Source organism: Nyctereutes procyonoides, unplaced genomic scaffold (assembly GCF_905146905.1).
Source record: "Nyctereutes procyonoides isolate TBG_1078 unplaced genomic scaffold, NYPRO_anot_genome, whole genome shotgun sequence".
Lineage (NCBI taxonomy): Eukaryota > Metazoa > Chordata > Mammalia > Carnivora > Canidae > Nyctereutes > Nyctereutes procyonoides.
This window is the reverse complement of record NW_026575042.1, coordinates 4,308,835-4,329,317: the sequence shown is the minus strand read 5'-3', so window position 1 is coordinate 4,329,317 and position 20,483 is coordinate 4,308,835. Positions and strand designations below refer to the sequence as shown.

The window sequence follows — 20,483 nt, the reverse complement described above, 5'->3', positions numbered from 1 at the left end:
GGAGGATATTTTCGCTGAGAACAGAACTCTCTCGGTTGGTAGAGTGTATTTTTCCTTTCAGTCAGCTCTTTTTAAAGGTCACTGCATTATCTTCAACCTCTGTTATTTTTTTTAAAGAGTTTTTCTTTATTCATGAGAGAGACCGAGAGAGAGGCAGAGACATTGAGGGAGAAGCAGGCTCCATGCAGGAAGTTGGATGTAGGACTCGATCCCAGAACCCCGGGATCACACCCTGAGCCAAAGACAGACACTTCAACCGCTGAGCCACCCAGGCATCCCTAACCTCTATTATTTCTGAGAAGTTCATAGTCATTGTATTTTTCTATCTATAGATTGTCTCTGTTTTTCAGCAGTTAGACTATGATGAGTATGATTTTCTTCATTTTTACTCTTTCCTTGGAGTTAGCTGACTTTCTATAAATTTATCTTTAAATACTTTTGAAATGTCTTGACCATAATTTCTTCATATTATTTTTGGAACTAGGCTGAATGGTATAGCATTACTTTTAAGAGTGATTTCAATAATAGAACTTAAAATGGAAACAAAGAACCATTATTTTAAGAGCCATGATTTCTTAAATTCTTGCCTACTGCAGAAGAGTGACAGAAGTACATTTAAATATTTAGTTAGTTACTCATTGCTGGTAGCATTGTAAATTAATAGATTATTTTTGGAAAATATTTCATATATTACCATATTTTCTCCAACAAATAGTGCTAGCCTTAGCCTTGTGAAAGGTACAAGGGAATTAGAGGTAAAGGAAAAAACACTGCCTTCAAAAGCAGATGGTGAGGGGTGCCTGGATATCTCAGTCAGTTGAGTATCTGACTCTTGATTTCAGCTCAGGTATGATTTTAGGACTATGGGATCAAACCCTGAGCTTTGCTTAGCACTCAGTAGGGAGTCTGCTTCCCTCTCCTCTTCCTCCTCCCCTCTCTGAGCTCATAGGCGTGCTCGCTTGCTTTCACTCTCTCTCTAATAAATAAGTCTTAAAAAAAAAAAAAGCAAATGGGAAATACTTAGGAGAAAATGATATAGGGATGCCTGGGTGGCTCAGTCTGTTAAGCGTCTGCCTTCAGCTCAGGTCATGATCTTAGAGTCCTGGGATCAAGCCCCACATTGGGCTCCCTGCTTGTGGGGAGCCTGCTTCTCCCTCTGCCCCTCCTCCCCACTCATGTTCTCTCTCTCTCTCTCTCTCTCTCTCTCTCTCTCGTTCTCTCTCTCTCTCATAAATAAATAAGATCTTTTAAAATGATATTATTTAGTAGCTTAGTTATTAGGTGGTGAAATATGGGATGTCTCTTTTTTTCTTGTGATATTTTAGTACCCTGAGAAATGAAAATATGACCTTTTTGTTTCTTTCCATCTGCTCAGAGTGCTCAATCTGATAACAAGGTTTACTGATGACTTGCACCTGTTTTTCTGTGAACCTCCTTTTGATAGAATTTACCATTTTCTTACTGGGTTTTTCATCTTTTTTGTTTTTATTAGAGTTCTTATATATTACAGAAATTGGCCTTTATCATTTCTGAGATTGTTTGATATTTAGTTGTAAAACAGTTTCATTTTTTAAGTATCAAATTTATCACTCTTCTTTACATTTTGTTCATTTCATTTAATGTGTAGAAAGGCCTTCTTGCCTCCAAAGATTAGAAAATAATTCTCCCATGTGTTCTAACACTGTCACAAGCACCAATCTAAATTTTTCATTTAGAATCTATCATATAGGGCAGCCCGGGTGGCTCAGCGGTTTAGTGCCACAATTGGCCCAGGGTGTGATCCTAGAGACCCAGGATCAAGTCCCACATCAGGCTCCCTGCATGGAGCCTGCTTCTCCCTCTGCCTGTGTCTGTGCCTCTCTCTCTCTCTCTGTTTCTCTCATGAATAAATAAATAAAATCTTTTTAAAAATAGAATTTATTATATATAAGCAAAAAAGATAGAGATCTGTTCATTTAATTTTCAAATAAAGAAACAAAGGGGTGCCTGAGTGGCTCAATCAGTTAGGCATCTGCCATGACCTGCACTCAGGTCATGATCCCAGAATCCTGGGATTATAGGGCTTTTGCTCAGTAGGTTGCCTGCTTCTTTCTCTTTTTGTCTCTCCTCTTGCTTATGCTCTCTCTCAAACAAATAAAATATTTTTTAAAAAATAAAGTATGAAACTAAAATGTTGAGATTTTGTCTAAACAATTTAAAATTACATTTTTATAAAATAGCATGTATATGTTTATTTGCATAAAAAAAAGTTAGAGGGATCTGTCAAAACCTTCATGATTATCCCTACATGGTGGAATAACTGATTATTTTCTTTTGGATATCTGTTTTTTAAAACTCTTTAAAAAGGAAGATATTTCATTCTTGTTAGTGATGCCCCTTCTTGCATGTCTAGTGTTTTTGGAGGAAGATTGGCCAGCTGGTCATGCCCTTCTCTCTCTTCCCCCTCTCTTTCTTTTCATTTAAATAAAGATGGGCCTTTTTCTGATGCTGTCAGATCATTGTGTTCATGACAGGGCATTGCTGTCCATGGGCAAAGGGCTTTATGCACCATGTTCACCTAAACAACAACTTTTTATTTATTTATTTAATTCTGTCAGAGTGTACCATAAATTTTCACTTGCATTAATGCTTTCTCTGTCCTGGGTTTTATCAGGGGAAGGAACTAATGCTCTGATTATATGGAGGAAAATCGTAAATCTCAAGTTTAGTTAGATGAGGAATTGGTCATTTAAGATTTTGAAAGTAGAGTTTTGTTTTATTAAAGCCTGACAAAGGTAATTAAATGTTTTATTCAGTAATCTGTAGTTCATTAAAATTTCTTGAATTATCATATGAGTCATAAGATAGCAAGGAAATAAAAATAGTATAACACATTGCCAGTGAAGAGGTGCCTGTGTGGCTCAGTCAGTTAAGTGTCCATCTTTGGATTTCAGGTCACATCATGATCTCAGGGTCGTGGAATTGAGCCCTGTTTTGGGCTCTGCGCTCAGTGTGGAGTCTGCTTCTGTCCATCTCCCTCTCCCTCTGGCCCCCATCTCATTTGTATGGGCATGTGCATACTGGCACACACACAGAATCTCTTGCTTGCTCACTCGCTCTGAAATAAATCTTTAAAAAAGATTTCCCATTTGACAATGTATCTTTAGAGATTGCTCTGTATTGGTACAAAGCTCTTTTCATCCTTTCTGATAGGTGCATAGAATTGTATTATATAGATATGCCATAATTTATCATTCTTTTATATTTAGCTGTTTATGTTTTCGGTCATTGATGTTACAAATAATGCTGTAGTGAACATCATTGTACATAGTTTTTAAGGAGAATCCTTAATGAATAAAGTATTTTAAACAATTTTAAATTTGGTTTAATTTTTACAAATTTATTTGAGTACTAATCTTAGGATGGCTTTATGCAATTTAACAAGTATATTATTCTGTAATGGTTGAACAGCTGCAGAGTTGTGAAAATTAATTTTGCCTTCTGAAAATGGCATTAAAGAGAAGGGTATGTGCAGAGTGGCATACATCCTCTTTAAGTTTTGTACCTTTCATGGCACAACTCTTTGCTTTCCACATGCCCTAGTAGGAGGATTGATGATTTTCAGAGAAAATAAAATTACTTCCCTATTTTTGTGGACAGGGACAAAGGGTCTCCTTAGGGAATTCCATCATCATAAAGTGAAGTAAAGATGGGTTTGCTGGTATATATTAACCTTTTTTCTTATGGAGCAGATGGGAGAAAGGAAATGGAACAAGATGGAAGGAGCCTTAGGGTAGATTTATAAAAAGAACTGCTATGCAAGACAGTAGTAATGGTAATGTGGAGACAAATGGTGCAGGAAAGGAGTAGTAAAAGATTTGTGTCCTAATTTTCAGAGCTATAAGAGCTCATAATGCAGTTGGGTGTGTTAAAGGGCAGTTCTGTGGCAGGAGCCAGCTGTCTTCTGTAGAAGGAAGAAGACGGAGTAGATTGGTTTTCTGTTAAGATCAGGAATTCTTAGAGATTCCATCCATTTCTGCCCTGAATTCTTTTATGTGATTGGAAATGTCTGTGACTAGTGTATAGTTTAGCTTTTATGGACTATTATATTTGACCCTTTGTGCCCTATAATATCCAAGACATCAATGTAAAACCTCATTTTCTATTTCCAGCATAACTAATATGCAGTAAATTATCATGTGTGTTCTAATGGCCACTTCTTATGGTATGGATTCACAGCCTCTTGAATACTTTGATTTTTTTTTCATTTGTATATAAATGAAGATGGGTTCCAAAAAATATTCATTCTAACCAAGTTTCAAGTATATATTTTTTTAATTTTTATTTATTTATGATAGTCACAGAGAGAGAGAGGCAGAGACACAGGCAGAGGGAGAAGCAGGCTCCATGCACCGGGAGCCCGACGTGGGATTGGATCCCTCAAGTATATTTTTGAAGACAGATGATACCTAAAGCAATTGTGAGATTCTGTATTAGAATTCAAATCATTTTACAGAAGAATATTCTCAAAATTAAAACATATTTGCCCCAAATCAGAAAATATCTCAGAAATCAACTAAGCAGTTTAATTGTGAGGCTCAGATGAACACTATTAGAATATTGTTCAGTTCCTGAATCACTCAGAGCTCTGCAAAGCCATTGGTTTCATTCAATTAGGAAAGCAAACACAGATAAACACACATACACATTCTACAGCCTTAAGTAAGTGCTATGACTTAAATTTTTCAAAATAAAAGGTGATTCTATTTCTGGGTGCTTACCAAGATAAATGAAAACTTTTTTTTTTTTTTAAGATTTTATTTATTCATGAGAGACACAGAGAGAGAGAGAGGCAGAGACACAGGCAGAGGGAGAAGCAGACTCCATGCAGGGAGCCTGATGTGGGACTCGATCCCAGGTCTCCAGGATCACACCCTGGGCTGAAGGCGGCACTAAACCACTGAACCACCTGGGCTAGCCTTGGTGCTTACCAAGATAAATGAAAACTTGTCAAAAAAAAAAAAAAGAAAAGAAAACTTGTCCACACAAGAAATCACAGCAGCTTTACTCATGATAGAAAAATTAGAAATAGCCCCAGTAACCATTAGTAGGAGAATGGATAACTAATAATCTACTGTATACATTGGAGTACTTATTGGCCATAAAAAGCAACAAATTGTTGCACACAAACATTTTGTGTTTCTTTTATGCAGCATAAGGTACCTACTATATCATTCCATTTATGCCATTTATAGGACAGGCTAAACTATACAAAACTAATTTATGTTGATAGAAATCAGGGTTCCCTGGGTGGCGCAGCAGTTTAGCGCCTGCCTTTGGCCCAGGGCGCGATCCTGGAGACCCAGGATCGAGTCCCATGTCGGGCTCCTGGTGCATGGAGCCTACTTCTCCCTCTGCCTGTGTCTCTGCCTCTCTCTCTCTCTCTCTCTCTCTCTCTCTGTGTGTGTGTGTGTGACTATCATAAATAAAAAATAAAAATTAAAAAAAAATCAGCAGTGGTTGGGAGGAATTGACTGGGAGAATCTTTCTTCAGTGATAGAAATGTTCGGTATCTTAATTGGGCTAGTGGTTACATGTATATATTCAAACTCATCAAACTGTACACTTAAAGTGATGCACTTTAGTATATATTAATTATCTCATTAAAATTTTAAGATAGGGATCCCTGGGTGGCGCCGCGGTTTGGCGCCTGTCTTTGGCCCAGGGCGCGATCCTGGAGACCCGGGATCAAATCCCACATCAGGCTCCCGGTGCATGGAGCCTGCTTCTCCCTCTGCCTGTGTCTCTGCTTCTCTCTCTGTGTGTGACTATCATATAAATAAATAAAAAGAAAGTATTTTAAAAAAAAAAGTTTAAGGGATCCCTGGGTGGCGCAGCGGTTTGGCGCCTGTCCTTGGCCCAGGGCGTGATCCTGGAGACCCTGGATCGAGTCCCACGTCGGGCTCCCGGTGCATGGAGCCTGCTTCTCCCTCTGCCTCTCTCTCCCTATGTGACTATCATAAATAAAAATTTAAAAAAAAAAAAAAAAAGTTTAAGATATTGGGGTACATGGGTGGCTCAGTTGGTAGAGCATGTGACTTTGGATCTTAGGTTGTGAGTTTGAGTCCCATGTTGGGTGTAGAGATTACTAAAAAATTTGAAGTATTTTTAAATTTTACAAAAATTAATATAATTTTAAATATATTCTTTTGGGAAATATAATTTAACCACTAATGACTGATACATGGTCAGTTTCCCTTACATATCACTTACAAGGTGGCAGGACAGGAAAACCTGATTTGTTTTTTTAGTATTTTATTTATTCATGAGAAACACACAGAGAGGCAGAGACAAAGGCAGAGGGAGAAGCAGGCTTCCTGTGGGGAGCCCGATGTAGGACTCCATCCTGGGGTCACGCCCTGAGCCAAAGTAGACACTCAACCAGTAACCACCCGGGCGTCCCAAAAACTTAATTTCTTAACAACAGCAAAAAACCTATTTGTATTTAACATGTATTCCTGGGATCCCTGGGTGGCTCAGCAGTTTGGCACCTGCCTTTGGCCCAGGGCGTGATCCTGGAGACCCGGGATCGAGTCCCACATCGGGCTCCCTGCACAGAGCCTGCTTCTCCCTCTGCCTGTGTCTCTGCCTCTCTCTCTCTCTCTCTGTGTGTCTCTCATGAATAAATAAAATCTTAAAAAAAAATAACATGCATTCCTTAAACCCTAAGATTGCAGTGTCCAGTACCAGAGCCACTTACCATATCACTACTTAGCACATAAAAGTTACACTATTGGGCAGCCTGGTTGGTTCAGTGGTTTGGTGCCGCATTCAGCCCAGGGTGTGATCCTGGAGATCCGGGATCGAGTCCCACTTGGGGCTCCCTGCACGGAGCCTACTTCTCCTGCCTGTGTCTCTGCCCTCTCTCTCTCTCTCTCTCTCTCTCTCTCTCTCTCTCTCTCTCTCTCTCATGAATAAATAAACAAATAAAATATTAAAAAAAAAAGGTGCGCTGTTTAAGTGTATGGTACAATAAGGGATTTCAAAACTACCAAAAACAATGTATCAGTAATGTTTATATTGATTATATGTTGAAATGATATTTTTTTTTAAAGATTTTATTCATTTATTCATGAGAGACACAGAAAGAGAGGCAGAGACACAGGCAGAGGGAGAGAGAAGCAGGCTCCATGCAGGGAGCCCGACACGGGACTTGATCCCAGGTCTCCAGGATCACACCCTGGGCCGAAGGCAGCGCTAAACCGCTGAGCCACCCGGGCTGCCCTGAAATGATATTTTAGATAGATTATTTTAAATATGTCAAAACTGGGCAGCCCCGGTGGCGCAGCGGTTTAGCGCTGCCTGCAGCCTGGGGTGTGATCCTGGGGACGCGAGATCAAGTCCTACATCAGGCTGCCTGCATGGAGCCTGCTTCTCCCTCTGCCTGTGTCTCTGCCTCTCTCTCTCTCTCTGAATAAATAAATAAATCTTTTAAAAATAAATAAATAAAAAATAAATATGTTAAAACTAATTCACCTGTTTCTTCTACTTTCTTTAATGTGTCCACTAGAAAATATAAAGTACACTTTACAGCTCCAGTTACATTTCTATTGGACAGTGCTGACATTGGACAAATCATTTAACCCCTATAGGCCTGCAATTCTCTTCTGTCAAGAAAGCGAATTGGGTTGGGTGATCTTCAGGTCCTGTTTGTATATAAAATGCTGTCTATGACTTTATGAATTTTATTTGCTGCCTAGGTTAGGACTGGGTCATTTGAGATCCTAAATTTAGTTGAAAAAGCCTTTTTTCAGCTTCTTTGTGTTGGGCTTTGTTTTGGATTTCGGGGTGTGTTAGAGTTTTTGCACAGATCTGTTACTAGAAAGCAAAATGTTTACAAAACACATGAAGTGAAAAACATTTAAGTTTTCTTAAGATTTGAAAGTTGACAAATTTAACATTTTCGAGATTATTATAGAAATGGAAATAGGTTGACAGACTTTATTTTAAAGTAGACTCTGCTTTATAGCACTATAAAGCTCAAACTCATGACCCTGAGATCAAGAGTGGAGTGCTAAAAAAAAAAAAAAAAAAAAAAAGTGGAGTGCTCTACCAACTGAGCCAGCCAAGCAGCCAAGCGCCCGATTTTTTTTTTAATTATATAATATAGTAACGATATTCATCTTGGAAGAGATGCCTCATTGGATTTTTTGGCCAGTTTTTCAAACATGTTTGCCATAAGATTGTGTTTATTTTCTTTTGACACATGGTGATTGACTAGATTTACCCCCATTTTAGCCTCTTTTATTAAGAGTTAAACTATTTCAAACATTTGGTTTAGATTCACTTAACTCACGGAATATCTGACTTGACAGATTTTAATGCCTAATTTTATATGCCTTGTTGCTGTAATTTGATGCTTTAAGGAAAGTCCCCACCCCCATTTCTTCCCTTTCTTTTTTCCTGTCTTTTTTGTTTTTTCTTTTCCAAGGGTTGGCATTCTGTGAATCTAGAGCAAGCTCCTCCCACTTGGAGAGGAGTGTGGGGTTGAGTCAGATCCTCCATGGTGGGGGGGCTGGGAGGGGTAGGAAGCTAGTGTGTCTCTTCCCTGAGGTATGGTTCTTCCAGTCTAATGAACTGTCAGATCCACTGTGTGGTTGGTAAAGCAGATTGGACAGTGACTCGAAGAAATGGGGGGCGGGGGGGAACTGTTCAGTATTTTAAGTAGCAACTCTTGAAAGTAAAGTAATTTCTCCAGGGGCTTACTAGAGAGATCTCTATGTGCTTCTGGTGTCACCATTCAGTAGGAATTATGCAAAATGGAGTATTGTTTCCTAGAGGAAAGATGGGTGAGTGTGGTGAGAGGTTGGGGTTGGTTGTGAGGCACTAAGGGAAGAGGAGCCATAAATGTTAGTTTTAGTTTTGTGCAGTGAAACTTGGTTAATCCTGTCAGTCTTGATAAGAATGCCAGCCACAGAGTTCTGCATTCACATACTTAAATATTTTTGCAAAGAAAGATTATTATTAGAATCTTCTATACTGTTGTGATTTGATATGATATCTTCTGGGAAAAGAGGTAAAAGCTGAAGAAACCAAATTTTTACCTGGTATGTAACTGTAGTTTGGACTTCCTGGATAACAGGAACCTGCTTCAATCTTACATGACTGATTTCTGGACCCAAAGTGGGCTTGACAGTGGGCTGGAGCAGTAATAGCCCCCTACTGTCTGGAGAGGCCAGGGCAGTCTTTTCCCAGCGAGCCTGCCTGACTGTGCGGCAGTCCTAGATGATAGGCCCCAAAGCGTGCAGGATGACTCTCCTGTCTGTGGGAGCTGGGAAGGAGGTAGCTTCACCATTGAGACAGGTGGAGGTCTGGGTGCTTGGAGCAGTAAGTGAAAAGATACCCAGAGCTGTGGTCTTCAGTGATGACCTGTGTAATACCTACTGCACAAATGCTGAGGAATTGCTCTAGTCTTTGTGTAGGAAACACAAAGCTTCTGCTTTTAAGGAGCTTATATTTTGCCCTGACCTTTCGCCACATCACAGATGAAAACAGATATTAAACTTTATGATTTTCGAGCAGCGCCGGTGGCCCAGCGGTTTAGCGCCACCTTCAGCCCACGGGTGTGATCCCAGAGACCTGGGATCGAGTCCCACATCGGGCTCCCTGCATGGAGCCTGCTTCTCTCTCTGCCTGTGTCTCTGCCTCTCTCTCTCTCTCTCTCTCTCTCTCTCTCTCTGTGTGTGTGTGTGTCTCATGAATAAATAAATCTTTACCAAATAAATAAATAAATAAACTTTATGAGTTTCATTCATATGGGTCCCAAGCTGATAGTGGTCTTGGGCCTCTGTAGACCTAGGCCTAAAAGTCCTTTTCTTTAAAAAAAAAAAAAAAAAAAGTCCTTTTCTTCATAAGCAGTACACACCTGGCTGATGAATGGGTGTTCATGGCCATTTTAACATAGTACAAATAAGCCAAAAGAGGAAATTAAGTCATCCTAATCTCACAACACAGAGCTAAGCCCTGAGGAGCTTCTGCACAAAGGAGCTTCTGCACAAAGGAGCTAACTAGCCAGTGCCTTCCATCTTTGGGTCCTTGCTTCTTCCATCAGAGAGAGAAGATGCTCCCCAGAGGTTGTGGCCACAGGGCAGCCCAGATTTTTTTCTCAAAAAATCCCTTTGAGAAGGACATTGCTTGCCAGCTTACTCCTGTGAACAGGGTTCAGATTTTAAATTCTGCGCTTCGTAAGAAAATTTAAACTTTGGATTACATTCTGTTTTCTTCCCTTTTAAAGAAACAAGCATGGGGCACCTGGGTGACTCAGTCAGTTAAGCGTCTGCCTTCAGCTCAGGCTATGATCTCAGGGTCCTGGGATCGAGCCCCACATCAGGCTCCCTACTCAGAGGAGTCTGCTTCTCCCTGCTCTCTGCTCTCTCTGTTTATGCTCCCTCTCTCAAATAAGTGAAATCTTTTTTAAAAATAGACAAGGGAGGGATCCCTGGGTGGCGCAGCGGTTTGGCGCCTGCCTTTGGCCCGGGGCGCGATCCTGGAGACCCGGGATCGAATCCCACGTCGGGCTCCCGGTGCATGGAGCCTGCTTCTCCCTCTGCCTATGTCTCTGCCTCTCTCTCTCTCTCTCTCTCTCTCTCTCTGTAACTATCATAAACAAAAAATTTAAAAAAATAAAATAAAATAAAAAAATAAAAATAGACAAGGGATCCCTGGGTGGCTCAGCAGTTTAGCGCCTGCCTTTGGCCCAGGGCGTGGTCCTGGAGTCCCGGGATTGAGTCCCACATCAGGCTCCCTGCATGGAGCCTGCTTCTCCCTCTGCCTGTGTGTCTGCCCCTCTCTCTCTCTCTCTCTCTCTCTCTCTCTCTCTCATGAATATATAAATAAAATCTTTTTTAAAAAATAAATGAAGAGGGATCCCTGGGTGGCGCAGCGGTTTGGCGCCTGCCTTTGGCCCAGGGCGCGATCTTGGAGACCCGGGATCGAATCCCACATCGGGCTCCCGGTGCAGGGAGCCTGCTTCTCCCTCTGCCTGTGTCTCTGCCCCTCTCTCTCTCTGTGACTATCATAAATAAATTTAAAAAAATAATAATAAATAAATAAATGAAGAGGGATCCCTGGGTGGCGCAGCAGTTTAGTGCCTGCCTTTGGCCCAGGGTGCGATCCTGGAGACCCGGGATCAAATCCCACGTCGGGCTCCCGGTGCATGGAGCCTGCTTCTCCCTCTGCCTATGTCTCTGCCTCTCTCTCTCTCTGTGTGTGTGACTATCATAAATAAATAAAAATAAAAAAAAACTTAATAAAAAAATATAAATAAATGAAGAGGCAAGCTTGAGGACCTACAGTTGTATACACAGTTACATACGCATTAGAAAAACTATAACAATCTTTTCTTTCTACTTTATTTTCAGGCAGTCTTGTGAACTGATAGTGAAGTAATAGGATGGGAAGGGCAGTGAATTCGGAGTCCATGATGTTAAATGTTAGACCTAACTCTAATCACATACTCTAAGCTACAGAATATAATAACTTTGGGTTTCAGTCTCTACCTTCCTAAAATAAGGGACCACATTAGGCACCCTTTCAGCACCTACTATTATAGCCTGAGGCCATATATCTAAATTTCCTTGTGTCTCCTCCCTTGCCAGTCTACTTTTCTGTGTAGATCCCAACAACAACCCAGATCCCAACAATCCAATTTTCCAAGGTCCCAACAACCAGAACTCATCCAGTGAAGAATATACAGCAAGCAACTTCTGGATTTGCCTAGCTGCGCTTTTAGAAGGGCCATTTCTATAAGAATTTCAGATTATTAGAAAACTGCAGTGCTATGGGAGTTGCATTCTTCCTTAGACTGAAATTACAACCCGAATGCACTTAATGATAAACATATGTACTGTAATTTGTAAACATAACTCAAAACCCTGTATCTAAGTTGGGTCATTTGCAGTTGGCCATTCAGACCTCATTTCTATTTGACAGAGGTTTATTTTAAGATTGCTTTTTGGAGCAGTTGTTTAACATTCAGGTGATCTATTAGTGTCAAGTCTTTTGCAAGACCTGTTTTTTTTTTTCTTTATTCTTTATTATTCTTGGAACATTCTTTTTCCTTTAATAAAAAGATACATATACTAATGGTAGAAAATTAAGAGCCCCTCTATAAAATGCTTTGAAAAGAAATTGCAGTTATTACTGAAAATGCCAATTCAGTTTAAAATATTCAAGAGAAGCCAGTCAATAGTCTTCACAACCTTGAAGCAGACTTGCCTCCCTCTGAACCAATGATCTGCTATACCTCTGAGACAATCCGACAGAAAAGTCTTTCAACATCTTACACTAAACAGTCCAAGACACCAAGATGTAGGCACGGGCCTGTTTTTTTTTTTTTTTTTTTTTTTTTAAGATTTGTTTATTTATTTATCACAGACAGAGAGAGAGGCAGAGACACAGACAGAGGAAGGAGCAGGCTCCATGCACCGGGAGCCCGACGTGGGACTCGATCCCGGGTCTCCAGGATCGCGCCCTGGGCCAAAGGCAGGCGCCAAACTGCTGCGCCACCCAGGGATCCCACGGGCCTGTTTTAAATGAGCTACCCGTTAAGTAGAAAACCAAGCAGAAATTTAGCTTTCCAGCCCACCTTAGCAAAGTCAATATAACTTAATTTTTTTTTTACCTTCACATGTATTTATTCAGCCTTGTTTCTTTCTTGAATATTCATTTAGGGTGATAGTAGCCATATGAATGAAATTCTTTTAGTTACTCTTGATACTGTTGCTTAAGAAGTATAGACTTAACAGGTTCAGAGAAGAACACTTTACAGTAAGCTAAATGGATTTTTTAATGAGTAAATTGTGTTTCTTAGTGAAATGAGTTTGAAAAAATATCTGCCTCTGTAGCTTTATTTCTAGGATGTTAAATGTTCTGTGGGAAGTAAATTCTCACTAGGCCATTAACTCTGTTATTTTTTTTTTATGGGCTAAGTATATATTGTAACTCCTTTTGGTTTTGTTGGAGATGGGGGTGAGTTGGATGGAAGCTAAAGATGGTTTAGGCAAATAGCCACACTGTGCCTCAAATGGTAGTTCTATGTCATCCTAATTCTTACCATTACTATTGTGGCTTCCTCTCTTCTTTTCCAGTGTCCAGATTGTCACAGCTATAATTAGGACATTCTTTCCTATTTAGTAGCAGATACAACCATTGTCCATTTTATAATTCAAGTTTTCAACCCTTCCCTTTTGTGTTCCAGATGCTCCATACTTGCCTGTAGTGCTTACGTGGCTCTGGCTTTGGGTGATAACCTTATGGCTTTGAATCATGCAGATAAACTTCTTCAGCAGCCCAAGCTGTCAGGATCGCTTAAGTAAGTGTGACTTGCCCTATGTGTCCCGGGTTCGTTTTGTTTGGAGGTTTTCAGTTAGTTTGTGGTGCATATTGCTGCTGTTTACTCCCCCAGTGGAATATATTATCTAGACAAAGCAACAACTGATTGAAACATTAATTTAATAGGTCTTTGTTAGGCTCTTTAGCCTTGCTGTACCTCAGAGATTCAGGGAAATAGTGTTCACTCTACTGAGCATCAGGAGGTAGCAACTTTGCACTCTCTAGTGTCCACTACTAGGCCAGACTGGAGTGTGTTTTCGCATATTAGTCCCAAAAATAAGGTCAGTCCTCAGGAAGAAGACCCACAGAAAAAGGACTTTAGTCAGCATGATAGATCTGCTTCAAGGAATGCAATTTAAATAGACAAATAAGAATTGACTATAGGAATTTTATTCAAACTTCAGATTAGTGACATTGTCATTCTACAATCTGCTAAAGCATGTCTTTCCTTTTATGGAGACTGAATGAGATGCAGCATTCTTTGAGTCTTTGTATGATGCCCATGCTAGAAATTTTATTCAACACTACAAATACTCTGTATAACGTTAGGACAGTTGTTTTTTCATTCATCCTGTGAGTATATAAGCGTATATAAGCTATAATCTCCAAAGTAAAATTACTTTTTTGCCTTTTAAGTGATCTGTCTTTGAAGTAGTTCTTTGAATGTATGTGTTTGGCTTTTAATTTATGTGTTACTGGCTTGTGGATACTACTTTAATTAAATTTTTAAATTATATTTTCTCATAATTAAAGTTACTGATTTTTTAAAAACTTGTCATTTCTGTTAGGGTATTTAGTGGACAAGCAAAATAAAAGATCATTGCAGCCCCTGGTAGTTAAAAGAAATTGCTTAAAAAATAAATAAATGAATGAATGAATGAATGAATGAAATTGCTTAAGAATTAAAGAGCCCGGGCAGCCCCAGGTGGCTCAGCAGTTTAGCCCTGCCCTTCAGCCCAGGGTGTGATCCTGGAGACCCAGGATCGAGTCCCACGTCGGGCTCCCTGCATGGAGCCTGCTTTTCCCTCTGCCTGTGTCTCTGCCTCTCTCAGTCTGTGTGTCTCTCATGAATAAATAAATAAAATCTTAAAAAAAAAAAAAAAAAAAGAACTAAAGAGCCCTTGAGTGTTTGTAAATCCCTTAAAAAGTCATATTGAAAAGAGCCAAAAGGGGAGCCCGGTGGCCCCAGTAGTGTAGTGCCACCTTCAACCTGGGGTGTGATCCTGGAGACCTGGGATCGAGTCCCATGTCGGGCTTCCTGCGTGGAGCCTGCTTCTCCCTCTGCCTGTCTCTGCCTCTCTCTTTCTCTGTGTCTGTCATGAATAAATAAATAAAATCTTTTAAATAAATAAATAAATAAGAAAGAAAGAAGAAAGAAAACCTAAAATTTGAGGATTTGAGATTCATGGGGACAGATTCAGTTGGGGCAGGTGAGACCTAGCTGGGCCATTTAAAAGGAGGACTAGAGGATGCCTAACTGGCTCAGTTATTTTCTTTTTTCTTTTTATTTTTTTTATTTATTCATTAGAGATGCGCAGAGAGAGAGAGGCAGAGAGAGAGGCAGAGAGAGAAGCAGGCTCCATGCAGGGAGCCTGACGTGGGACTCAGTCCCAGGTCTCCAGGATCACGCCCTGTGCCAAAAGCAGGCACTAAACTGCTGAGCCACCCAGGCTGCCCTGGTTCCCATGCCCCAAGGAGTATAGAGATTACTTGAAAATAAAATCTTAAAAGAACTAAAATAAAAGGAGGAGAGTAGATTTTGACTTGTGGAGATGAAACCAGGCTTGCTCCAGAAAGCCAGGCCCCAGGAGAGCAGCAGGTGTGCCCTGCCCGGGACACTGTCTGGTAGGATCAGAGCAATTTTTGAGGGGGTAGGAATATTGACTGGATATAGAAAAGTGGGACCAAATGTGGAAAACTGTAAATAGAAGTTTTGTTTTGTTCTCAGGTAGGAAAAGTCATTAAGATTTTCAGCAAAGGTATATATATCTCATTCTGTTTTAATTTTGAAAAATCTATCAAGTGATCATAGAGAAAAATGGCCTGTAAGTAAAAGACCTGAAGAAGCAGGCTATTATAAGCCAGGAGGATGCATATCTGTCCTAAGACATCAATGGGCATAAAAAAGATTATTTGAAAAGCAGGGAATCTTTGGGATAGTAGTAAAGTTGATCTAACCCAAATCTGTTCCCAGTCCAGTCTGGTACTCTGGTGTCTTTTGACTTTTCCAGCAGCAGAGACTGGAGGATTCATCCTTGGACCTGCCTCTTATTTTAGAACTTCATTCCCTTCTTATGTTAATGTTATTGTCTGCATAAACAGAACAATAAATTTGCCAATTTTGAACTTTTTTCTTGATACGTGTTCCAGCTTAGCTATATAAAAATTATTTTATATTTTAAGATATTTTTATAGAGATAAGATTCAAGTGACCTTTATTTTTTTATTTATTGTTTGTTTGTTTATGATTTTACTTATTTATTCATAGAGACACACAGAGAGAGAGAGAGCGAGAGAGAGGCAGAGACAGAGGCAGAGGGAGAAGCAGGCTCCATGCAGGGAGCCTGACGTGGGACTCGATCCCAGGCCTCCAGGATCACACCCCAGGCTGCAGGCGGCGCTAAACCGCTGCGCCATGGGGGCTGCCCTATTTATTTTTTTAAGTGACCTTTAATTGATCCATTTGTAAACTTTTATTTCAATTCAAATATATGAAATATGTGAGCATGTGTACACCAAATCTTGTTATACATTGGGTGTTTTGTGATAACCTACTACCTGTTTTGGAATCTTTTCTTATCATCTTAGGTTTTTGGGCCATTTATATGCTGCAGAAGCCCTCATCTCTCTGGACAGAATATCTGATGCCATTACTCACTTGAACCCGGAGAATGTCACTGATGTTTCCTTAGGGATCTCTTCAAATGAGCAGGACCAAGGTTAGTGAGGATACATTTGATCAGAACAAGTCACCATTTCCACTGCTTTCTTGGATGTGTAGAGATTTAAAGGCATAATTGTCAAGAGAAAGAAGTTTTAGGTTGGCTTTCTACATTTTTAGCTGTACATAATTTGTAGTACTTGCTTTCTGAGTAGACGTAAGAGTTGATTATCACATGGTCTAAGTGCTCACTCTAGAGAGGCACCTGGCTGGCTCAGTCAGAAGAGCATGCAACTCTGATCTCAGGGTCATGAGTTCAAGCCCCACATTGGTGTAGAGATGACTTACCTAAAAGAAAAAAGAAAGAAAGAAAAAGAAAAGGACACCTGGTTGGCTCAGTCAGGTAAACGTCTACTTTCAGCTCAGGTCATGATCCCGGGGTCCTGGGATGGAGCCCTGCTCCTTGCTCAGCAGGGACCCTGCTTCTTTGTCTCCCTCTGCCTGCTGTGGGCACGGGTGTGCTCTGTCTCTCGCTTTCTCTCTCTCTCTCTCAAATACGTAATTTTTTTTTTTAGATTTTATGTATTTATTCATGAGAAACACAGAGTGAGAGGCAGGGAGGTAGGCAGAGGGAAAAGCAGGCTCCCTGTGGGGAGCCCTACGCGAAACTCAATCCCAGGATCCTGGAATCATGACCTGAGCCAAAGGCAGACACTCAACCACTGAGCCACCCAGGCACCCAATGAGAGAGAGAGAGAGAGAGAGAGAGAGAGAGAGAGAGGCAGAGACACAGGCAGAGGAAGAAGCAGGCTACATGCAGGGAGCCCGACGTGGGACTCGATCCCAGGTCTCCAGGATCACACCCTGGGCTGAAGGCAGTGCTAACCGCTGAGTCACCCGGGCTGCCCTCAATAAATAAAATCTTTTTTTTTAAAATATATATTTTTTAATTTTTATTTATTTATGACAGTCACACAGAGGGGTGGGGCAGAGACACAGGCAGAGGGAGAAGCAGGCTCCATGCACCGGGAGCCCGACGTGGGATTCGATCCCGGGTCTCCAGGATCGCGCCCTGGGCCAAAGGCAGGCGCTAAACCGCTGTGCCACCCAGGGATTCCCTAAAAAAATGAAAGAAAAAAGAATTATTTTTCTTCTTTTTTTTTATTTTTTTAAAGATTTTATTTATTTATTCATGAGAGACAGAGAGAGAGGGAGAGAGGCAGAGACGCAGGCAGAGGGAGAAGCAGGCTCCATGCAGGGAGCCCAATGTGGGACTCCATCCCGGGACTTCAGGATCACACCCTGGGGCAAAAGCAGGCGCTAAACCGCTGAGCCACCCAAGGATCCCCAAAGAAAGACTTTTAAATAAATAATAGATTGTCACTTTTAAAAGGTTGTGATAATGTTAGAAAAATTTGATTCTCGTACTGTGTATTTCTCCTTGAAGGGAATCTGCTGTCAGAGGAAAGTAGAAATAAGCATTCAGAAATCAGTTTTAAATCATGGTTCAGTTTTTAAGGAAGTGAGACTGGCATTCACCTTGTTCAGTATTATTATGAAGGCATGGGGAGGTGGTGGGTGGTACCTTCTGATATCTTCTAATAGGACTTCCACTGCATGAATAGTAAACACTGTGACAGATCGCTTTGATACTAGATTTTCATTTTGTAAAAAAAAAATAAAAAGAAAAAATTAGGTTTCTAGAAAATATACTCTGTTGTCCTTCTTCCTCAGGTTTATTTTCATGTTTTTATAGGATCAGACAAAGGTGAAAATGAAGCAATGGAATCCTGTGAGTAAGAAGTTTTGTAAATACTTAAAGTAGCCTGGCTTGCATCCCGTAGACGTAGACTCAAGCCTTCTGTGATGTGTCCTTCGTTTGGCAGCCTAAGAAGTAGCACTGTGCTTTATTCTGAGCAGCTGCTGGGGTGGTGGATTGGGTTTCCCCTCTTACTCTTGACCCGGCCTCTTCACCAGGGTCCATGCTCTTTTTCCCCAGCTGGGAAGCGGGCCCCTCAGTGCTACCCCAGTTCGGTCACCTCTGCCAGAACCGTGATGCTGTTTAATCTTGGCAGCGCCTACTGCCTGAGGAGTGAATATGACAAAGCTCGAAAGTGTCTCCACCAGGTGAGGCTGGAGGTGGCGGGGCCAGGCCCTCTTGTTAAGCAGCCAGCAAAGGGTAGCTTTTGTTATTTTGTTTGAGGCTCTGGTCAGTTTGTTAAAAATTGGAGTATTACTTTTCCAAGCTTAAAAATAGTCATGTAAGGTAGACAACTGATCAGCTATTACAAATGAATCTAGACACTTAATGAAGGGTTTTCCCCAAAGGTTTTAATAATTAAAATTTTAGAGGTGCCTGGGTGGCTCAGTCAGTTAAGTGTCTGCCTTTGACTTAGGTCATGATCCCAAGGTCCTGGGATCGAGCCCCACATTGGGCCCCTGCTTGAAGAGAGTCTGCTTCTCCTCTCCCTCTGTTGTTCCCCCTGTTTGTGCTCTCTTTCTCTCTGTCAATAAATAAAATCTTTTTTAAAAATAATTAGAATTTCAGAAGATTGGAAACCATCTAAATGAGAGCTCACTTAAATAATGGTGCATCCATACAGCCTAACACAGTGCAGCTGTAATCTCTGTATTACAATAGGATATCCAAGACATATTAAGCGAAAAGACCAAGATTTAATACCTTTCCTTTAAAATTGTGTATGTGCGTATAAAAGCTAGAAGCCACCAACATTGGTTATGGGATAGCAGGATAAGTACTGTGTGGCTGGAGCACTAAAACGGGAGACTTCAGAAGAAAGTTGGTGCCAAAGAAACTCCACATACACTAAAGAAAGCCACTGGCAACATAGAAATAAAATACACCTCTGAATTCTACCACTGAAATGGCACATCATCAGTAGGTCTCCTGAGCATCTGTAGGTTTAAGTCTTCTAATATGGAAAGTTTGTGCCAAATGATAGATTCACCAGCAGCACAGGAGAGAGTCCGTGTCCCTGTACACTTGTTACAGTAGTTGAAATTGAAATTAAACCTATTCTCAAGAGAGATAGTGGCTTCTGGAAATGTTCTTCCTATGAAGACCACCTTGTGTATAGCCGTGAAGAATCTTACCATGTGGGAAATAACCACAAGTGATATTTAGTTAACTTAGTGGCATCTGGTCGGCATTCTGATCCAAAATCAGAAATGTTAAGTGATGGACTATCCAGGGAAACATACTTGCTGTTATCTCACTTGTATGGTTGAGTTATACAAGTTGATTGGGAAGGAGTTGACTGCAGCAGACAGGACTTTTGATCTAAATTTACAGGATGCACAGTCTAGCTCAAGGTTCTCATACAGCAGGTGGCCCTGGCAGCTGCCACGCTGGGAGAGACAAACGAGGTCAGACCTGACTCAGGGTCTGAAGGAGGTTTTGTTTTGTTTGGTCCCTTGGTTTTTAGGTTAATCCAGTGGCTGGACCTTTGTTAGTTGGGAGGCCGCCCTGCCTGGGAGGGCAGGACAGTGACGTGAAGAGTTTGAAAGGGCTCCGCGGAGATGTTTCCAAGGTTGTCTGCCCGCCAGTAGCCATTCTGAACAGCCAGTAAGCAGAGCACCATTAAGTCTTAAAAAGTTGGGCAGCCCCGGTGGCGCAGCGGTTTAGCGCCGCCTGCAGCCCAGGGTGTGATCCTGTAGACCCTGGATCGAGTCCCACGTCGGGCTCTCTGCATGGAGCCTGCTTCTGTCTCTGCCTGTGTCTCTGCCTCTCTCTCTCTGTCTCTATGAATAAATAAATAAAATATTAAAAAAAAAAGTCTTAAAAAGTTGCCCTTGTGAATTCCTGTATTTTAGGGAAAGCTGCAGACTTTGGTCAGCTCAAAGAACAATAAATGACCTCTGTTAACCAGTCACTTGGGAGGCAAAACGGAGATTTTAATACCCACAAAGTGCTGTACAGATGACCTTGCCTGTATAAAGCTTGGCCTAGAAGTGTAAACTCTCATTTTCTAAACTGAGTCATTATACCTCAGTGACGTGGTAAGAGGAAAAAAGCCTCCCTGCGTCGTGCATGAAGAACTTAGTGTGTGCCCTGGATAAGAGTTCCCGCTCATCATAATCTCTTCTGAGGATGCAGGGAATTGACCCTGCAGCAAGCGTCTGGTCCCCTAGACATCTCCCATCTTCACAGCTTGGCATACAAGGCCTTTCCCCCCATTTTCTGCCTACCCAGTGTCTTCCCTGAGAGGAC

General features: G+C 41.1%; 1 protein-coding gene across 4 annotated transcripts in view; it reads left to right on the top strand.

Moving 5' to 3' along the window:
* The window catches only part of CNOT10 (CCR4-NOT transcription complex subunit 10), a 72,546-nt gene that overhangs the window by 48,852 nt on the left and 3,211 nt on the right, over positions 1–20,483 (top strand). For 3 of the 4 annotated variants that reach the window (XM_055321376.1, XM_055321375.1, XM_055321378.1), the window contains 4 exons: positions 13,238–13,351; positions 16,180–16,310; positions 18,009–18,044; positions 18,252–18,379. In XM_055321376.1, coding sequence (XP_055177351.1) covers positions 13,238–13,351; positions 16,180–16,310; positions 18,009–18,044; positions 18,252–18,379 — 409 coding nt within the window. Of the gene's footprint in view, positions 1–13,237; positions 13,352–16,179; positions 16,311–18,008; positions 18,045–18,251; positions 18,380–19,698; positions 20,075–20,483 lie in introns of those variants that run through there. The other variant, XM_055321377.1, reaches the window with a different exon arrangement.